At 41.9% G+C, this 18,558-nt stretch overlaps 1 protein-coding gene across 1 annotated transcript in view; it reads right to left on the bottom strand.

Moving 5' to 3' along the window:
* The window catches only part of ROR1 (receptor tyrosine kinase like orphan receptor 1), a 405,106-nt gene that overhangs the window by 21,759 nt on the left and 364,789 nt on the right, over nucleotides 1-18,558 (bottom strand). Inside the window, exons 5-7 of the mRNA XM_060005686.1 lie at nucleotides 13,754-13,881; nucleotides 11,335-11,652; nucleotides 9,829-10,074 (exon numbers count right to left, since the gene is read on the bottom strand). Of these exons, the coding sequence (XP_059861669.1) occupies nucleotides 9,829-10,074; nucleotides 11,335-11,652; nucleotides 13,754-13,881 (692 nt within the window). The remainder of the gene's footprint in view (nucleotides 1-9,828; nucleotides 10,075-11,334; nucleotides 11,653-13,753; nucleotides 13,882-18,558) is intronic.

Below are 18,558 nucleotides of genomic sequence, written 5' to 3'. Positions count from 1 at the left end.
AACTTTTTCATTTTGCAAAACTGAAACTCCATACTTATTGAACAGCAACTCTCCATTTCCCCCTCCGCCAAGACCCTGGCAACCACCATTCAACTTTTTGTTTCTAGGAATTTGACTCCTTTAGATACCTCATATAAGTGGAATCATAGTATTTGTCTTTTTGTTGGCTTGTTTCACTCAGTATAATCTCCTCAAGGTTCATCCATGTTGTTACATGTGACAAGACTTCCTTCTTTTTTAAGGCTGAATAATGCTCCATTGTATGTGTACACCACATTTTTTTTAATCCATTCGTCCACTGGTGGGCATGTGACTTGCTTCCTACTCTCGGCTATTGTGAATAATGCTGCAATGGACGTGGGTGTGCAAATATCTTTTTGAGATCCTGCTTTCAGTTCTTTTAGTTGTATACCCAGAAGTGGGGTTGCTGGATCATATGGTAATTCTCTTTTTTACTCTTTGAGAACTATCCATACTGTTTTCTATAGTAGCTACAACATTTTGCCTTCCTACCTACAGTGCAAAATGGTTCTAATTTCTCCACATCTTTGCTAACATTTGCTATGTTCTATTTTTTGATAGTGGCCATCTTAATGGGTATGAGGTGAGATCTTATTGTAGCTTTGATTTCTTTAATTACTTTAATCTTTATAAGTGATGCTGAGCATATCCTTATATGCTTGTTGTCCATTTGTATACCATCTTTGGAGGAATGTTTATTTAAGTCCTTTGCCCACTTTTTAGTTGAGCTAATTTTTTAAGTTCCAAAATCCAATAAGTTTTGTAAAATTAAATGTCTTTCATCTTTGATAGGATTATTTTGGAGTGGTAGACCAAGCACAGTTAAACTTTAGCAAAGCATTTGATCAGGTGATGCATGATATCCTTATGGACAAAAGATGGGGGGCTAGATAATCATATCAATAGATGGTTTTGTACTTCACCACATGGCTGTACCCTAACAGTGTTAATCAGCAAAACAACATCAAATTATAGAAGGCTATCCTTGAGAGAACCTTCCTGTTCAACATTGTCATCAACTACTTGATGGTGATATGTTTATCAAACTTGAAAATGGCCTGAATCTAGGAAAGATACCTAATTGACTATAGAAATACAATTTTCGAGATTCATACACAACAGGCTAAAATAATGACCCTTAAACCAACAGCTGAAATTTTACAAATAAATATGATAGCTTGGAGTTAGGTTAAAGACCTTGCTTAGAGAAGTCCATGATTCAGCAAATCTACTAAATAATTTCAGAGGTAACCACATTAAAGACAAACGAACAAACAAAAGAAGACTAATAAGTTTTAGTGAAGACTTGAAGGCTCAGTTGGACCCAACAACAGCATGATGAAATTGCTCAAAAAATTTTCATGGATGGCATTATAGCAACGGAATACCCTTCATTAGCAGGACTGAGTCATGGTCAAGAACATCATGGTCCTCTTCTGGTCGGTTCTGGTTAAAAGACATCAAAAGTTTTCTACTCTAAGAGTCATGTTTTTAAGAAGGACTTTGAAGGAGCAGGAAACATCCAGAGGAAGAGAAAGAGGATGGGGAAGGAAAGGTGGGAAGAGCTACATGCTCTCTAGACCAAAGAAAAAAATCGAATGAAGGATGCAATAGATGTCTTCACATTGGGATGAGAAATGACACAAGAGGTTAAAAACCAGATCTAGTAAATACACTTGTTCCTTACTAGGCTTTCCCCCCCTCCCCCCCAGTTTGAATTAGTGGCTCACATTTTTAAAAAATATTCAGGAGATTTCACATACAAGTTTTAGTTTCTGGCATACAAAGGCAGATTTTGAGCGGGGGGAGCCACCCCATAATCACTTTGGTGTAGAGAGATATCCCTGTCTCTGGAGGTCTCTGGCATGTTCAAGCAGAGGCTGGTTGACTTCTACGCTCCTCTCAAGATTCTCTGATCTTATAAACTGAGTTGACTGACATACCTTATTTAGACCCCTACTGAACTTCAGACTCTCTTACGAAGCAATTGTTTTCAAGCCAGTGATGAATATTTTCCCTGAGTGTCCTCAGCTCACCAGATCCAGTCTTAGTCCTTTTCCATCCAGCTCTATGCTGAGGCTGACGTCTATGTACAGGAGTAATGGACTCTGGCTTCCAGTTATGTCCAGCTGATAGGAGGCATTGGTATGATAAGAAGAACCCCAGGGCAAGAAGAGAGAGTAGGGCTGGTGTGTTCTGCATCCCTCCACCAAAGGCCACAGCACACACTGGACAGCCCTCTCTTCAGCCTCAGCTGTACTCTATGGGGAGGGGTAACCGATCATTCCCTTGACTCTCCAGGCCTAGAATGGTAATGCTTCTCACTCCTGCTAGCCCCAGGTCCTGTACCTCATTGGTTTACCCCAACTCTGCCAACACCTTTAAAAACAATCTCTTTATAAAATTCTTAGTCTATTTGCCTGTGCCTTTTGTTTCCTGCCAGAATCTTGACTGATGCAAAGCCAATAACAACAATCATTGTGGTGTTATAGCAGAATTCTGTCACCAAAAGTCCAAGATGACGAGCAGCATTTCCTATTGGCGTGGTACTGGGCCCGAAGGGTTAAGGGCTTCCAAAAGCTTATTGCTAGAGTAGCTGACACACTGCGTAAATGACTCAATGCATACTGGGGACAATAAAAAAACTTTCGAGAGAAAATTATTTCCTGGTGAAAAATGTTTATAGAACATGACTCAGTTATAAGTTTTCGGTAACTATTGTTCTTTACTTTGTCAAAAATATATAAAGACTGGAGCCCAAAGTACATCTTGAAAATCTCTGTAGCACAAAAATAACTCTTCCGGAAAACTTCAGACTATACAAAGCAGTACTCTATTCCTTCCTCCTACCTCCTCCCCACCCCCCCCCCCCACCATCCAATTCACTGTAATGTTCAATTTTGGTTTGAAGAAATGGCTGAAAGACAAATTGCCTTACAACAGGTCTTCTGTGAAATATGGGAGAAGGCTGCTGACAGAGTGAGTTAAAAACTGCAATGTTCGCAATCTGGAAAGCATCTGCCTTGCCCCAAACTGTAAACCACCACGTTGGAGAAAATGGTTTGTGACAAAGCAGAACCCAGGGCGGGTGTTTGTAAGGTTATGGGACAAGTCAGGGCTATTTAGGCACAGAACTGGGCAACGTGCCCTTTGGCAAACCGTTGCAAGGCAAGGACTTAAAAGGAAATACAAAAGCAACAGGCCAGGTATGAAAACTCCAAATTGAGCCAAATGGTTTGCTACTTTCTTATCAATGGGTACTCTTCAGTGAAGCTGGTTTAGGTGTAAAAACAACACAGTAAGTCCCCTACATGCGAACGTGTTCCGTTCTGAGAGCACGTTCGTAAGTCCAATTTGTACGTAAGTCCAACAAAGTTAGCTTAGGTACCCAACTAACCCAATCGGCTATATAGTACTGTACTGTAATAGGTTTATAATACTTTTCACACAAATAATATATTAAAAACAAACACAGAAAATAAAGAAAACATTTTTAATCTTACAGTACCTTGAAAAGTACAGTAGTACAGTTCAACAGCTGGCATCCAGGGGCTGGCATCGAGTGAACAGGCAAGAAGAGTTACTGACTGGAGGAGGGAGAGGAGGTGGGAGATGGTAGAGCTGAAGGATCGTCAGCGATAGGAGACGGAGGGCAAGCTGCAATTTCACTCACGCCTGACGCTGATGGAACGTGAGTTTGCATCTTTGAAAGTTCTCAACCTGAAGGTTCGTACGTAAGGGACTTAGACTACTGCTGTTTGGAAGTTCTGGTTGTTTGGTAGATGGAGAGACCTTTAATTAGAGGTGAATCGGACATGCTGGCCTGGCTAGTGGAAGAACTGTGGCTCAGGACTTATCTAGAGTGAAATAAAGGGCCAAGGTTTGAATATGAAAACATGAATGTAATCAAGGTTCCGCCTCACCACACAATTCAAGAAAGAAAGAAATAGGGGATCTCAATTAGTTGGGGAGACAGAATATAAGCTATGTGGTAGAATACGGACAAGGGCAAATGGCTAGGTCATTGCAAAAGCAGCTCCCAAAGAAACAGATATTTTCCACGGTTCACCACTCAGGGCTGCACAGAAAAGCAATGATAAGGGCTACAGTGAAGCTGTGAAGCTGGGAGGTGTGCCTAGGTGCCAGCTGGAAAGAACAGAGGCAAATGTTTCTTTTTCAACTTTGTTTCCACCCAGCGCACAGTATTTGGCTTGGAAGGTGGCCACAGTGACTAGAGGTGAGAGCGTAGTGAATGAAGGTTTGCAGGCAGGATCTCACAGAAGATGGCCAACTCCGAGGACTGGGGACCTGGGGCTGCCAGGAAGGGAGGAGATCTAGGGCTTAATGGGAAAAGGACAAACGCTGTGAGGCCTGGGTGGAGCTGCCAGGGGACCTAGTCCCTATCAGGCTGAGGCTAACTAGAGCACCCTGGGGTCTCAGAGTAGATGTCTTGTGGCTGGGGGCTCCATTCCTGCATCTGTGCAGCTTCAGATAAGAAAATCAAAGACCTAGAGAGCTCATAAGGATCAAAGGGAAGAGGAAAGTTATAAAGGAATGTTTATTCCTCTGAATAAGCTAGAATGTGTCCTTTAAGTAGTTGTAGTATGGTGGACAGAGGCTGGACCTTGAGTCCCGTGGATCTGATCTTGGCTTTAGTAAAAATAACATTGTCTCAGCTTCTCCATCAGTAAAATGGAGGAGATACCTTTAACATGTGGTTATTATGAGGGTTAACTCAGCACATTTTATTGAGCATCAGCTAAGTCGTAGGCCAGATGCTGCTGTAAAGAACTTAGCACAGTGTTCAACCAACAGCAGACATCACGGCACAAACAGAAAAGCACATAACAGCACACATTAACGCTGGGAACTGTAAGACAGTGCTTAATGTGATTTGTATTTTTTTCATCTGATTCTTCCGCTAGATTGTAAGCTACACGAGGGTGTGGCTTGTTAGCAAAGTCTAAAGTGTAGTAGAAGTTCAACACATATTGGTTTTAGTAAGTGAATTAATAAATAATAACCATTCTAATTGCTGGATGCCTGGGATAGGAAAGAAAAGACAGGGAATATGAGAGGTCAAGTCTGGCTCAAACTATCTTTTGTTCTTTAGCTTTTCCCAGGCACTGCCTGGGCACACGCACACAGCCCTCACTGAGCCAATTCCCAGAATTCACAGCAGACATATTTGGTTGTGTTTAATTTTATGTTCTGTCTTAGAGTAAAAGTTCACAGATAAAACAATCTGGGGCAGACTGTTCTCAAGTGCCTTTATTCTAGAAAGTACAACAAATGCTCACATTCTGCATTTAATTAGGTCTATACTTCTTTTAGCCTTACTTAGTTGAAATGAAAACAAAAGATATCAGTAGGAAAATGAGAAACCCCGTGGAGATTTTGAAACCTCCTTAACTTTGACTTAACAAAGAATGCAGGAACATTCCCATGAGACTCCATCCCATTTGAGAGGAAGGAGGAAAATAACTCATTTCAGATATGCCCCACAGCTTACACCTCATTATAAGATGCAAACTTATCCTCAGTATCTCTATCAATCTATTTATCATCTATCTATCCATCCATCTACCTACCTATTTGTATACATAAACACACAGATACACATATATATAAATCATAGAATTTACAAGACTGGCTATAGTTCTGAGTCCTGGGTCTACTTCTTATTAACCATGCGGCCTTGGACAAGTTATTTAAACTATGTCTCATTTTTCTCTTCTTGGGTAGAATAAAACTCAACTCATACAGTTATAGAACTATTATATATGAGATAATGCATAAAAAACTCTTTGCATAGTGCCTTTCTGTAAGCACTCAGTAAATGTTAACTGTTGTTTAATATTGTTATTCTATAGTCTAAATTGTATAATTTATACAGTATATACAATATGCTATATTCTGTAGTCTAAATTGTATAATTCTTATTCAGTCTCAGCGTTCCCCAAACCTGGCACTACTGGCGTTCTGGGCTGGATAATCCTTTGTGAGGGCTGTTCCGTGCACTCTGGGATGTTTAGTAGCATCCCTGGCCTCTACACAATAGATGCCAGTAGCATCCCCCAACCCCACCCAGCTGCGATGACCAAAACATCTCTAGATATTGCCAAATGCACCCTGGAAGGCAAAACTTTCCCTGTTTGAGAACCACTGGTACAGAACAAACAGCAGTGAGTGGCCCTAGGGACAGGAAACCTGGTTTCTGTTAACTAATTTGTGTTCTTGGGTCAGTCCTACCACTTCCCTGGGCCTTGGTTGTCTCATATGTTAAAGTAGGGCAGGAAATTCCTGCTTTATCTTTTATGATTTTTGTAAGGATGAAATGAGAAAAAAAATCATATGCTCTAATGAAATGTTATAAAAGTAGGATTCTACGGGCTTCCCTGGTGGTGCAGTGGTTGAGAGTCCGCCTGCCGACGCAGGGGACGCGGGTTCGTGCCCCGGTCTGGGAGGATGTCACGTGCCCCGGAGCCGCTGGGCCCGTGAGCCGTGGCCGCTGAGCCTGCGTGTCCAGAGCCTGTGCTCCACAACGGAGAGGCCACAGCAGTGAGAGGCCCACGTACCGCAAAAAAAAAAAAGAAAAGTAGGATTCTAGTATGATTATTTTGTTAGAGGTGGGCTATGAAGGGGCAATTACAAGAAGGCTTGCCTTGGAGCAACAGTTGATGCCGACCTGCTCTCTTCTTTATTTCATACCCTGGGGAGCCGCTGGCCTCTCAGCAGCTTCTTATTGATCACATGTCAAGGATTCCCTGTTCCTTTAATGGATGTATTTGTGGTTTGGCCTGAAGAATTCAAAAGGAACTGTTTTGTTTCCAAATGAAATGAAAATTTCTTTTTAAAAAAAGTATTATTGTAAGTGGTGAAAACTGGCTTGTTATCTGCAGATTTAACTTTCATCTAAATTTATCCCTCATAGGACTAGAATTAACCTGTCCTCAGAATTATGCAGATTGATATTCAAAAAGAAATATCTTAGGGTTTCCAACATCACTGTACTGATTAATACAATAATAATATACTGAGCAATACTATGATGGAATTCTTCATCAGCAAGGGAACATGTTTAGTTGTCGTATCATGTTATGGGACTCAGTATACTGAAATCCAGAGGTTGACCCTATTGTCACTCTTTTATTTATTTCTGAAAAATCTTTAAATGGGAAACAGCAGAGTGTCTGGGGAAAGAGTGCAAGCTTTGAGTTTGGTCAGAGCTATGTGCAAGTAGACGAGGGTTCAAGGTCCAATCCCATGAGTTGTCTCATTTAGACTAGTCCTTTAACCCTTCTGAACCTTGGTGGAATATGGTAATAACATCTATCCCATAGCGTGGTGATGAGTTTTAAATGGAGATGAAGACGTAAAGTACAAAGCACCGTGCAGGCACATGGTAGGTAGTATAGGTGGTCGTTCTTTCTGTGTCCACAGTCTGAAAGACTGTTCAAGGGTTTCTTTCATCTTTTGGAGAGTGTGTTTGTCTGACTGCTTTAGGAACACCGTTGAAATGGAAAGCAATACATTTTTTAGGTATCATTTCGAATCTTGACTTAAACTAATTGTAATAAAGCTTGAATCTGATTATCAACAAATCTTCCAGTTTATGAGCAAATTATCTCCCTACTTCTTTATTTTTATATTATTTTAAAAAATTGTTTTCAAGCATAGTTGATTTACAATGTGTTAATTTCTGCTCTATAGCAAAGTAACTCAGATATACATATCTTGGTATACATTCTTTTTCATAGGGTATTGAATATAGTTCCTGGTGCTACAGAGGAGGACCTTGTTGTTTATCCAACCCTATGTATACCAGTTTGCATCTGCTAATCCCAAACTTCCAATTCTTCCCTCCCCCATCCCCCTCCCCCCTGGCAACCACAAGTATGTTCGCTATGTCTGATTATCTCCCTACTTCTGATGAGGATTATAGTTGGAAATTAAGGGTCAGAAGTCACCTAAAGGACAACGGTGTTCACCCAGAGTCGAGTAAACAATGTGTTTCTTCCTTAAAATAATTCATTTGGTTTCCTTAAGGACATACGTCAGTCTCCTGAGATAGCACAGTGAAGTAGCAGGAAGATGAGTTTGGAGTCAGACTAGCGGGGTGACTCTGTTGCTCTCTGAGCCTCCGTTTCTTCCTTGGCAGCATAGGGTTAAGAATACCTGTCACAACGTGAGGGTATTCTTAACCCTCTTAACCCCCTTATCTTAAATAAAGCCTCTGAAACTCTAAGAATGACGCCTGGCACATGGGAAATGCTCAGTAAGTATTGCTTTTATACCTGGCTCTCTTGCAAATCTTCACACCTACCTGGTGTAGGAGAAGGGATGAGGCAACTAAGTAAATGATTATAAATCTACATTTTATTTTATTCCTTTCCTATTAATGTTGAATATAGCAACATTGGGAAAAGTCATAAATTTTAAGTGCAAACCATTTAAAAAATACAGGATAATTTGCTTTGATGTTTCCAATGGTGGCTCTGGAAGAGTTAACTTCATAATTTGTTCTTTATGCTGCATATGAAGGCATTTTAAAGCCCAGCGACACAAAAAGGGTCTGCTTACCTCTTTCTCAAACTGAGTATGTTTAACCATGTACAAAATCATTTTGCAGGAAAAGATACCGTGGTAACAGGTAACATGTAAGAATGAAACTGTAGTATAATAGTTTCCCAAATTTTTATCACTAAGGGTTCTTTTAATATTTTTATTACTTTTTCCTAATGACCTCTGTAGTATGTTTTAGCTTCCTCTTCTTTACTCCACAGCATTTGTGCTAACTTCTATATCACACACTGCATTGCGATTGTAACATGAATCGTATTTTCTTCCTTTTTCACACTCCTGACTCCACAGTGGGCTCAAACAATATTTGCTAAACTGAGAGCAAGCATTCCTCTATATGTGAAGACTACATACTAATTATAATAAATTCCTCTTTATATATTGACTATATAATAATTACATTAGAAAATATTTATTAAACATTTATTATCTTCCAGACATTGTAGAGTTTTCCAGGTATCAACTCATTTATTCTCTCAATAAACCCTGGATGTATATCATTATTAGCTCCATTTTACTTGGTGTGGCTTTCCTGTGACATCCTGACTCTCCCACTACGCCTGGGAAACCCAGGTGACATTATCAGTAGAACTAGGATAAGGAAGTTGAATCAGTTCCAAAAAAGTCTGAGACTCCAGGTATCAGCAGCATTTCCATTCTCTTTCTCCTACCTTCCAAACATTTTCTAGAAAAAGGAACAAACTGATTCAGAAACTTCATTTTCTTTCTATACTTCTGCAGTATAAAAGGATGAGATGAAGGACACAGTTTATCCACAGGTTGCCTTGGATCACTGAGTAATGGCTATAGATTCATCCTCCCCTGTGGGTGTTCTCAAGGACACAGGGAAAACAATTCTCTTTCTGCTTCCAATACACCTGTTGTGCTAAAAAAGGTACACCTGGACACAGACCGTCGTGGGTAACACATTTCACTACATGAATGATGGTGATAAGCTGTACTTCTGGGGAGACGGTGCCTGTTATACACACTAACACAATGGCTGCAGGGATAAAAGCAGTTTCCTCCTTGAGAGTGTGCTTTGGTACCCTAAAACGTGTTTTATGTCGAAGCAGCAAGGTTTATCTATCCTAGAAACAGTTTGAGATCAAACAAACACTATCAGTCTCCTTTGCCCCCTTACACGATTCTCCTAAGGGAAGGGGCATGGAGTGCGGATCTTTTAAAGTAACTGAATCCTTTAAAGGCAATGACGGTATTTACCACATGCTGGGATGTCGCACAGGTCAGACTTATAGTTTTCATCCAAGGTGAAGCACCAGGGAGCTTCCTTCTGATTCCCTGGGTTGCGGCAGTAGGAGTGCCCTCCGTTCAGCTCTGGGAAGCGGAGGGCGGTGAAGGTGTGTGTGTGTGGGTACTGGGAATTCCACGGCTGGCACTGGCGCCCTGATTTGGTCACACTGACAGTTCCCCGGTAGTCCACACCTGTGCTGTTATAGCACTTGTGATCTGAAAAACACAGAAGAAGAGCCCAAACTGTGAGAGAGAAGCAGAGGAGGTGCAGGAGCTCCCGGCCAGCAGTTTCTGGAGGGAGGACGTGCGATTACCCTCACGGCCGAGGCTTCCCTGATGGGACACAGAGCGGGCCTTGCAGTGACATTCCTGGGAGGATTTACAGCTTATGCTTCAGGAAGAGAACCAGTCCTCCACAAGTATTTTTGATATTGAACACAGAAAAGAATCAGAACGGGGGTGGGACCTGGGGGCACTGGAGTCATTTCCTAGTGAATGGTGCAGGGACTGTTTCTTCCATTTCTGCACATGAGTCCTGTGATAAAGAATCTAGTTCTCAGAAAATGTTAGTTAGCGGCAGGGCACTATGGGTTTCTGCCAGGGGTTAGGGCCATTGCCATGCCAGTGCACATGGGAAATGCACAGAAAAAGTCTTTTGTTTCATGGAGGTGAGACGAAGGAGGATGGAGGTAAGCCTCCATATACATATTTTTTAAATTGTGGCACAACACACATATCGTACAATTTACCATTAGTGCATTTAGAACATTCAAAATATTGTGCAACCTTCACCTCTCTCTCATCCTAGAACACTTACATTATCCCCCAAAGAAACTCTATGCTCCTTAAGCAGTCACTGCCCACTCTCCCCTTCCCCCGGCCCCTGGCCACCATTAATCTGCTTTCTATCACTATGGAGTTGTCTACTATGGATATTTCATATAAATGGACTCATACAATGGTGTCTGGCTTCTTTCTATGACAGTATCTTCAAGGTTCATGCCATGTTGTACCATGTAACAGGATCTTACTCCTTTTCATGGATGAATACTATTTCATTATGTGGATATACCACAATGTATTTATCTCCTCACCTACTGATGGACATTTGGGCTGCTTCCACCTTTTAGCTGTGGTGAATAGAGCTGTCATGAACCTTTCTGTACAAGTTTTTGTCTGAACACCTGTTTTCAATTCTTTCGGGCATATAGCCAGGAATGGCACTGCTGGGACGTATGGCAATTCTATTTTTAAGTTATTAAGGAACCAGAAACCATATTTTAAAATTATCATCGTCATGCAACTTCTTGAAGATAGGCACTGCCTCTCACCCACCGCTGAATGCTCAGCCCCACACGGTATTTGGCCCATCGGAAGGTAATCTATCAACGCGAACCATCACTAGGGATCAAGATCCAGTTTTCAGGTGGCTGCCGGCCCCCGAGGCAGCACAGAAGGTCAGGGGCTACCACTTACTTTTATTTATAGGATCCGCCATGGGAATTCCAATCCGGATACAATTTGCAGCTTCGGGGCTCTCTGGCTGGGGGAGATCTTCACAGTTCGGCAGTTTCAGCCTCATCAGAATCATGGGATTTGATCTCGCAAAAATGTATTCTGTCTGACACAGGACATTTTCCAGGATTTCACATTCATCGCGACACAAGTCCCGGGGCTTTGGGACAGATGAGGTTTCGTCACAGTACGGGAAGGCGTAGTGGCACAGGGAAGGAATGGCGAACTGAGAACACTTATCAGACAAGTGACTGGAGGTGCCGATCATGGTGAAGGCAGCTGGAAAACAAACACAGTTATTAACTCCCAGGGGCAGGGTTTATCTCTCCCGGTTATCTAGTCAACAGATATCAGATGTAAACACACATTGGAAAGAATCTGCTGTGCTCAAACAGACAAGGCCAAGAGAAGGAGATTCATTTCAGATGTCTAAGCAGCTTACTTTCACTGGCTTGAAAAAAATAATTTTGACTACAAAGTTAAAAAAACAGGATTAAGTTACATATGTACCGTTTCCTAATAAAAAGAATTAATTAGGTTAAAGTACAATATATTTTTCATTTTTACTACAAAGCAACAGAACTTTGCGTTTCATCCGGTACTTTTTATTAGTTTTGTGAGGCTTCTAAAACATGTGACAGCTGCAGGGCAGAACTTGCTTTATGCAGTGACTGAGCCCCATCACAGGATTTAGTTCTGTGTCTTGCCTCTGAGTTGCTGGATGACTCTGGGTAACTTGTTTAATTTCTTTGTGGCTTGAATACTTTCTATTCCATCTTCTGAAAATGAGGCAACTCATCTGGAAGTTCTCGAAGAGCACAACTCAGTTGTTTCAGTGTGTATTATAGAATATTAGTGGTCACTTAGCCTAACCTCTTATCCCTGTACAAAAAGGGCACTAGCCTTTGCATAACTCTACTGACAGGGAGCTTATACTCACAAGGCAGCCTAAGAGGTTGTTAGTACAGTTTCCCAAAGTATGTTCCTCAGAACATTAATTCTGTAGAATGTTAAAAGTGTTTGAGAAGTTGGGGTTCCATAAGCAAACAAGTTTGGGAAATGCTGTGTTAAAAAAGTTAAATGGATTAAAAAAAAAATGTTAATACTTTCCAGTAAGCTGATATCCATTGAAAATGTCCAAGAGAGGATTAATATAATTGGGTGACCAAATATTTATATCAGAACTCCCATTTATTTTTGTGAATACTTAGTAAAAAGTATGTTCAAATGTTCTTTTACTAGGTTGAAAGGTTTCTTCAATAGCCCCTCCCCAACAGTCCTGCTTCCGCTCTGGAATTTCACAGAGTCTTTCCGCTTGAAAGCCTGAGGGCTTTCGCAATGGGCAAATACATCTTCCTACAGCTGCTTCTTCGGGTTAAATAGCTCCCCTGGCCCTCTCTCAGCTCCTTCAAAGTCCTCACGGGACATAGTTTCTGGACTGTTGGCTGTTCTGTGTGCCTGCCTTGGGTTTGTTCTTGCCTCTCTTAGATCCTAGAGTTGCCAGATAAACTACAAAGGACCCAGTTACACGTGAACTTCAGATAAACATTTGGGACATATACTAAAAAATTATCAAATATAACTGGGTGTCTTGTATTTTTCAGTGCTAAAGCTGGCAACCTTATTAGAATTTCAGAAAGGCCATTTTAATGTGTTGCCAGGGTACGGGGCACAGAGGCATAATAACTACACTAATGGGAGAGGCACAGGCGGCCGCAACCACCGGGACTAGGTGTACGAAATCGTGCAAGGTGGCCGACACTACGTACCTCACGCGTGCTAGGTAGTGCCTCACTATCAGATTTCCATGAAAAAGATACTTTCAATTCAGGAAAGTGAAGGGTAAAATAGAGAAAGCTAGAGCAGGAAGAGACCTATGATCATCCTGCCTCCTCGCTCACTTCACAGGGAAAGAAAGAGATTTCCATGGAGAGTAAGAGACTTTCCCCAAAGTCACAGTAATGGCAATATTGGGATTAGCATCCAGAATTATGGACTCTAAATTCATCTGCTTTCAGTCGACACAACGTTGCTTCCAAACAGTAAGCTCTGTGAGGGCAGAAACGTACCTGGCTTATTCCCCACAGCATCACATCCCCAGTGCCCAGCCCAGGTCCTGGTATGCCAAAGGCACCCAATAATATTTATTGAGTGTTTGAATGAATGTGAGACTTCTCAAAGCCTCCTTTTCCTCTAAGGGCAAACTCAATAAATTATTCTAATGTAAATTCCAGAGCAGAGATTGCATCTCCTGCTTTTTTATGGCCCTGCTCCTAACCCCTATGCTTAGCCTAATCCTTTGTCAAGAGAAGAGCTCTGTAAAACTTCTGGCGAGAAAAATTGTTATGCAAAGTATAAATATAATTTCATTGCTACCTACCTGTGATCTGATTTTCTATTTCCCCTTGCATATGCAGAGACTCCATATAGACAGTGCGGTTGCCAATAAATCTTGCACACGCAATCCCTCTGTACGGCTGACAGAATCCATCTTCTTCGTACTCATCTCTAAAAACAGAGCACAGACATTAGAGGGTGCAGTACACACTTGCAGTTGGCTCTGACTGCGCGATGCCCCAGACAGTCACTAGGGGGCGCAGTCGGGCGCAGTATCCTAAAGAGTGGGCTAAGGAATCCGACTTTTTCCTCAGTTCCCTCCATCGTTTAAAACATCTGTTGGTCACGTCGGTCAAGTTTCCTTCACCCCCAGAAAAATCATCCTGAAGCACAAAATCATCCTTAAATATAGGAGAAAACACTTTTATTTTCGCAGCTGGTGGTGGGCTGGAAGATGATGTAGTTGTAAGAGTAAAGACGGAATGAGTTGGAAATCTGGGCACATGTTCTACAGTTTTTCGTTTTTTAAGCACAGATTATTTCCTCTTCATTTGCTACAAAGGCGTGGGCGCGTTATCACCAAGGTACACTCGGACTGATATGTCAGTTAGGAGGCTCCACGGGGTGAGAAGCTGGGGGCAGCTGGAAAGAAACCAGAGGGCAGTCCAGTTACGTGGCTCCTGCTCGAGACCTATTCTCTCCACCCTGCAGAGAGAGGTCCATGGCAAACCACGGACCGGACAATTTCAAATGAGTCACTAAATCCCAGGAAATCCAGAGCAAATGCCAATGGATGCTTGCTTTCATAATCCCCTAAAACTTAAAAAAAAATAATCTTTAAAAAATTTTTGCTGCCTCAAATGACAATAATAAAAGGGAGGGCAGAGATTTTATTCTGAAGACAAGGGGATACCAGAAAGTGATGTGATTAGTGACAGTCTGGCAAATGGCTGGAGAGCTAAGGCTGGAGATTAGGACCCAAGATGGCAGGTTCAGCTTGAAAGGACAGAGGCCAAAACCTCCCACAAGGGCCTATGATAAGCTCAAGACACCAGAGTACAGAATATCAATCTGCTTCTGAAAGGCAGACCACAGCCAAGCAGAAGGCTATCTGCCAGGTTTACGGGCGGACTTCTAGTCTAGATGCTCCTCCCCCGTTAACCTGGCTGGAATCAACACATCATCTGAACAAGGCATCATTTTTCCTCTTTAGCTTCTAAGTTAAAGTACTTTAGAGCAAAAATCAGGAGAACAAAATTCTCCTTCTACATTTAACGTTTGCATATCCTTAGGCAACCTCCCAAGTCCTCTGAGCTATGGTTTTCTTATCTGTAAGATGAAGCTAATAATTGACCTCTCGACCCTGTAAGTCACAGTCATGAGGATCCTATCAAGTCATGTAAAAGCTTTTAAAAAGCGCTACACTGAGGTAACATACAATTATTATTAAAGCACTTACAGTTACCAAAGAAGTCATTTATTTAAAGGAGAATTATTTACTAAGCTTCTACTTTGTAAAAGCGACTGTGGTCAGTGCTGTGACCCTGGACTTCCACACCTGAGGGTTCAGTGAGGGAGTCTAGAAAGCCCACTAGAATAGGAAACCAGGTGAAAAAATCTGATAGAACTGATCCTTCAAAGACACTGGTTTTCAGTTGCTTTCTACTCCCTATTCACTAAAACAGTCATTCTGAAGGTGGAGATGGGAGCAGTATCTTCAGTGTAGTCCTCCAAATAGTTCGCAGTGCAAAGCTCTTAAAATTGTAATCTTTAAGTATACGTACAAATGAATATATCATATACCTGACATAAAGACACTGAAATTTTAATGTTGCAAAATCCTGCAAGCACTCTAAATGTTTACTCTCATAAATCCTAATGTTGAAGCCTTTTTGGCTTAAATTTTACTTGGGTTGTAAAATTAGCCCCACTTTTATTGGGTAGCTAATCATAAACCTATGGGGAGAAAGAAGTTTCTCGATGACCCAGCCTTGGGATCTTGGAGACTGAAGTCCGGAGACCAGAATGCACCCCCCAACTCCCATCCCCACTATTACAGACGATGCTTTTCTATCCCTAGGCATTAGCAGAGCTCTGGATTTTTAAGGTGTCATTATGAGAACACTTCTTCCTCCCCCGCATTAAACCCTCAAGGCCTCAATTTATATCTCTTGGGAGGACAAAACCCTGGAATTACCCCCAGATATAAATCCCTGACCTACTGGGAGTTTCCATATTTTATGTGTGAGGCTTAGGCTAAACTTCTTACCACCTTTCCAGTTCAAGATTCTAAGCAGACCCTTTGAATACAGTTTCTCGGAATAAAATGGAACGCGATTCCTTGGCGGCATATCTCTTATCAAGGGCTTAGAGCTGCAGGTGTATTAAATTTTTGACTGTGCCCAGAATTCTTGATATTCTGGCTAGTCTCTTGGGGACAGATATAAAAAACAAAACAAACAAAATTTTAAAAAAACAGTATGTAATGTCACCTGCTAGCGAGTAGTTCTCAGTCCTGTTTGCTTATACAATCTCCTTAGGAAGCTTTCGAAAATACCAGTGCCCAACCCCCACCTCGGACCTATTAAGTCAGTCTCTGGGGATGCAGCTTAGGTATTCATGCGTTCTAAAAAGGTCTCAGGTGATTTGAATGTGGTGGAGAACCACAGCACTAGAAAAATAAACATGTATGAAGTGTCTGCCACTCTTTGTGCTGAGTACTATGCTAAGTGCTTTCGTCAAAGTAGCCCCTTGTGCGGTGTTATTATCCTTATTTATCAGAGGGAGAAACTCAGGTTCAGAGAAGTTAAGTAACTGGCTCAGATTCACAAAGCCAGTAAGTTGTGGAGCTAGGATTTAAACTCAAAATTCAAACTGAAGCTTGAATACCAGGCTGTTGGATCTGTAATGATGTCCTACTTTTCAATACTACTTTAAATTAAATCAGCCTAATAATAAGAGGCTTTGTAATGAGCCTTTACTCTGTGCCAGGCACTGTTCAATTTCATTGATGTATAAAATCAATATTAAGTCATTTAATCCTGACAACAGTCTTATACAGAAGGTGAAGGTGTAATTATTCTCATTTTACAGATGAGAAAACTATAGGGTCAGAAAGAGCAAAGAACTTGTCTAATGTGACACAGCAAGCAGAAGAACTAGATTTGCCCCAGACTGTCACTTGTAACCATGGTATACAGCTTCCTTTCAAATGGCTGGCTATAGACATTTTTGCATTGCTTACAGGGGCCTTCTACTGTGAAGATGTTTTGGTATCTGCTGGGTAGCAAAAAGATTTTCTTTTAAACATCAAGTCGCAATCACCTTTCATCCTTTCCATTTTCCCTGCTGGCTGTGGCTGGAGGGGAACAAACGCTCCTCCAACATTAATCAGCTTTATGCTTTTCTCTTCTTTCATCGTTGATGCCCTCCATGCTCAGCAAATTGAAAACATGAAGCAGCAAGGCAGAAAGAGTGCAAGGGCACTTGCTGCGAGCGTGCCCGAGGCTGCGTTCTAGGGAGAAGAAAAGCGCACTAGGAGAGGGCAAACGGAATCCTGGCTATTTATCACAGCAGCTGGCACAGACATGTGCCAGCTACCTCATCGTGATGTCAGGATGCCCGGGAGTTTTGTGATGGGCACTCCTGCTTTTCATAAAGGTAATTTAGTGACTGTGTTACCAGCCCTTCAACCTTCCGAAGTCTCTGTCATGTGATAGGGAAAAGCAAACAGTTTGCCCTCCACCTCTGGGGTCTCCCCCTTCCCCAGAGCAAGGAGCTTATGAGGGATGGTCACGCGAGCTGACAGCAATGATGACCAATGTGGCAGCAGTAGGGGTATCTACTCAGGAAGCACCACGGATCGAGAATTGGGAAACACTGCCCACGGGAGTTTGACAGTGACAGTGGGAGTCAACAGCTACACATTCCTTGGCAAACCTCTCGGGTCTGGAACAAGGCTCTCGAGAGCTCTCCGAAAATGAAAACAACGCATTGTGTAGTGTGGGGTCTGGGAAGCCCACGATGTAGTTTTTTGAGAGTGGGGAGCAGGAAAGGAGGAGAAAGGATGGGTGGGTAGGTGGGGTATGGGGAGTAAAAGGACGCAGAATACCCAAATGGATGCCAAAATGGAGATGTGCCAAGTTTGGATCACCAGAGGCCTGCTGGCGCTCTCTTTAGTGTTTCCAGGGAGAGCAGGGTTTCTGAAGCGTGCCTCAATTTAAGGCAGACAAGAGAGCAAACTCAACTGTTGTCTTAGACACAGGATTTCCAAAGAAACCCTTAATATTCGTAGAAAAACTGGTGAAAACGGAATGAAGTCTGTAGATTAGTTAGTAGCGTTGTACCAATATTAATTTCTTACTCTTGATAACAGTACGATGTTGATGCAAGACATTAACATTAGGGGTAATGGGATAAGAGCATAGGGAAACTCTGGACTACTTGTGCCACTTTTCTTAAATATAAATATTTCAAAAGAAAAAGTAAAAAAAGAAAAAGAAAGAAAGTGTTACAGGATGGCGGGGGGTGGGGGTGGCAACCTTACTGTATACAGATGAGCAGGAGGGGCTATGGCGTGAGGGTATCGGGAAGGCCCTCGAATGACCTCATTTAATCTTCCAAACAACTTTATCAGAATCTATCTGGGCCTATCCCTGCGTGGCTGAATTCCCACCAACTGTCATGAACAGTTCACTCATTTGTTTGAGCTTGGCCTACTTCGAAATTCAAATACTTCCAGGAGAGAGGACATACTTGGTCAGGAAGGGCTCAGTATAGATGGATTTTTTATTAACTGCTGTTGGTACTTTCATCTTTGTTGAAAGTTGTATACAAGGAGGGTGGGGC

Source organism: Delphinus delphis, chromosome 1 (genome assembly GCF_949987515.2).
Source record: "Delphinus delphis chromosome 1, mDelDel1.2, whole genome shotgun sequence".
In the NCBI taxonomy this organism is placed as follows: Eukaryota; Metazoa; Chordata; class Mammalia; order Artiodactyla; family Delphinidae; genus Delphinus; species Delphinus delphis.
The sequence above is the reverse complement of the archived record's forward strand: the minus strand, read 5'-3'. Positions and strand labels throughout refer to the sequence as shown.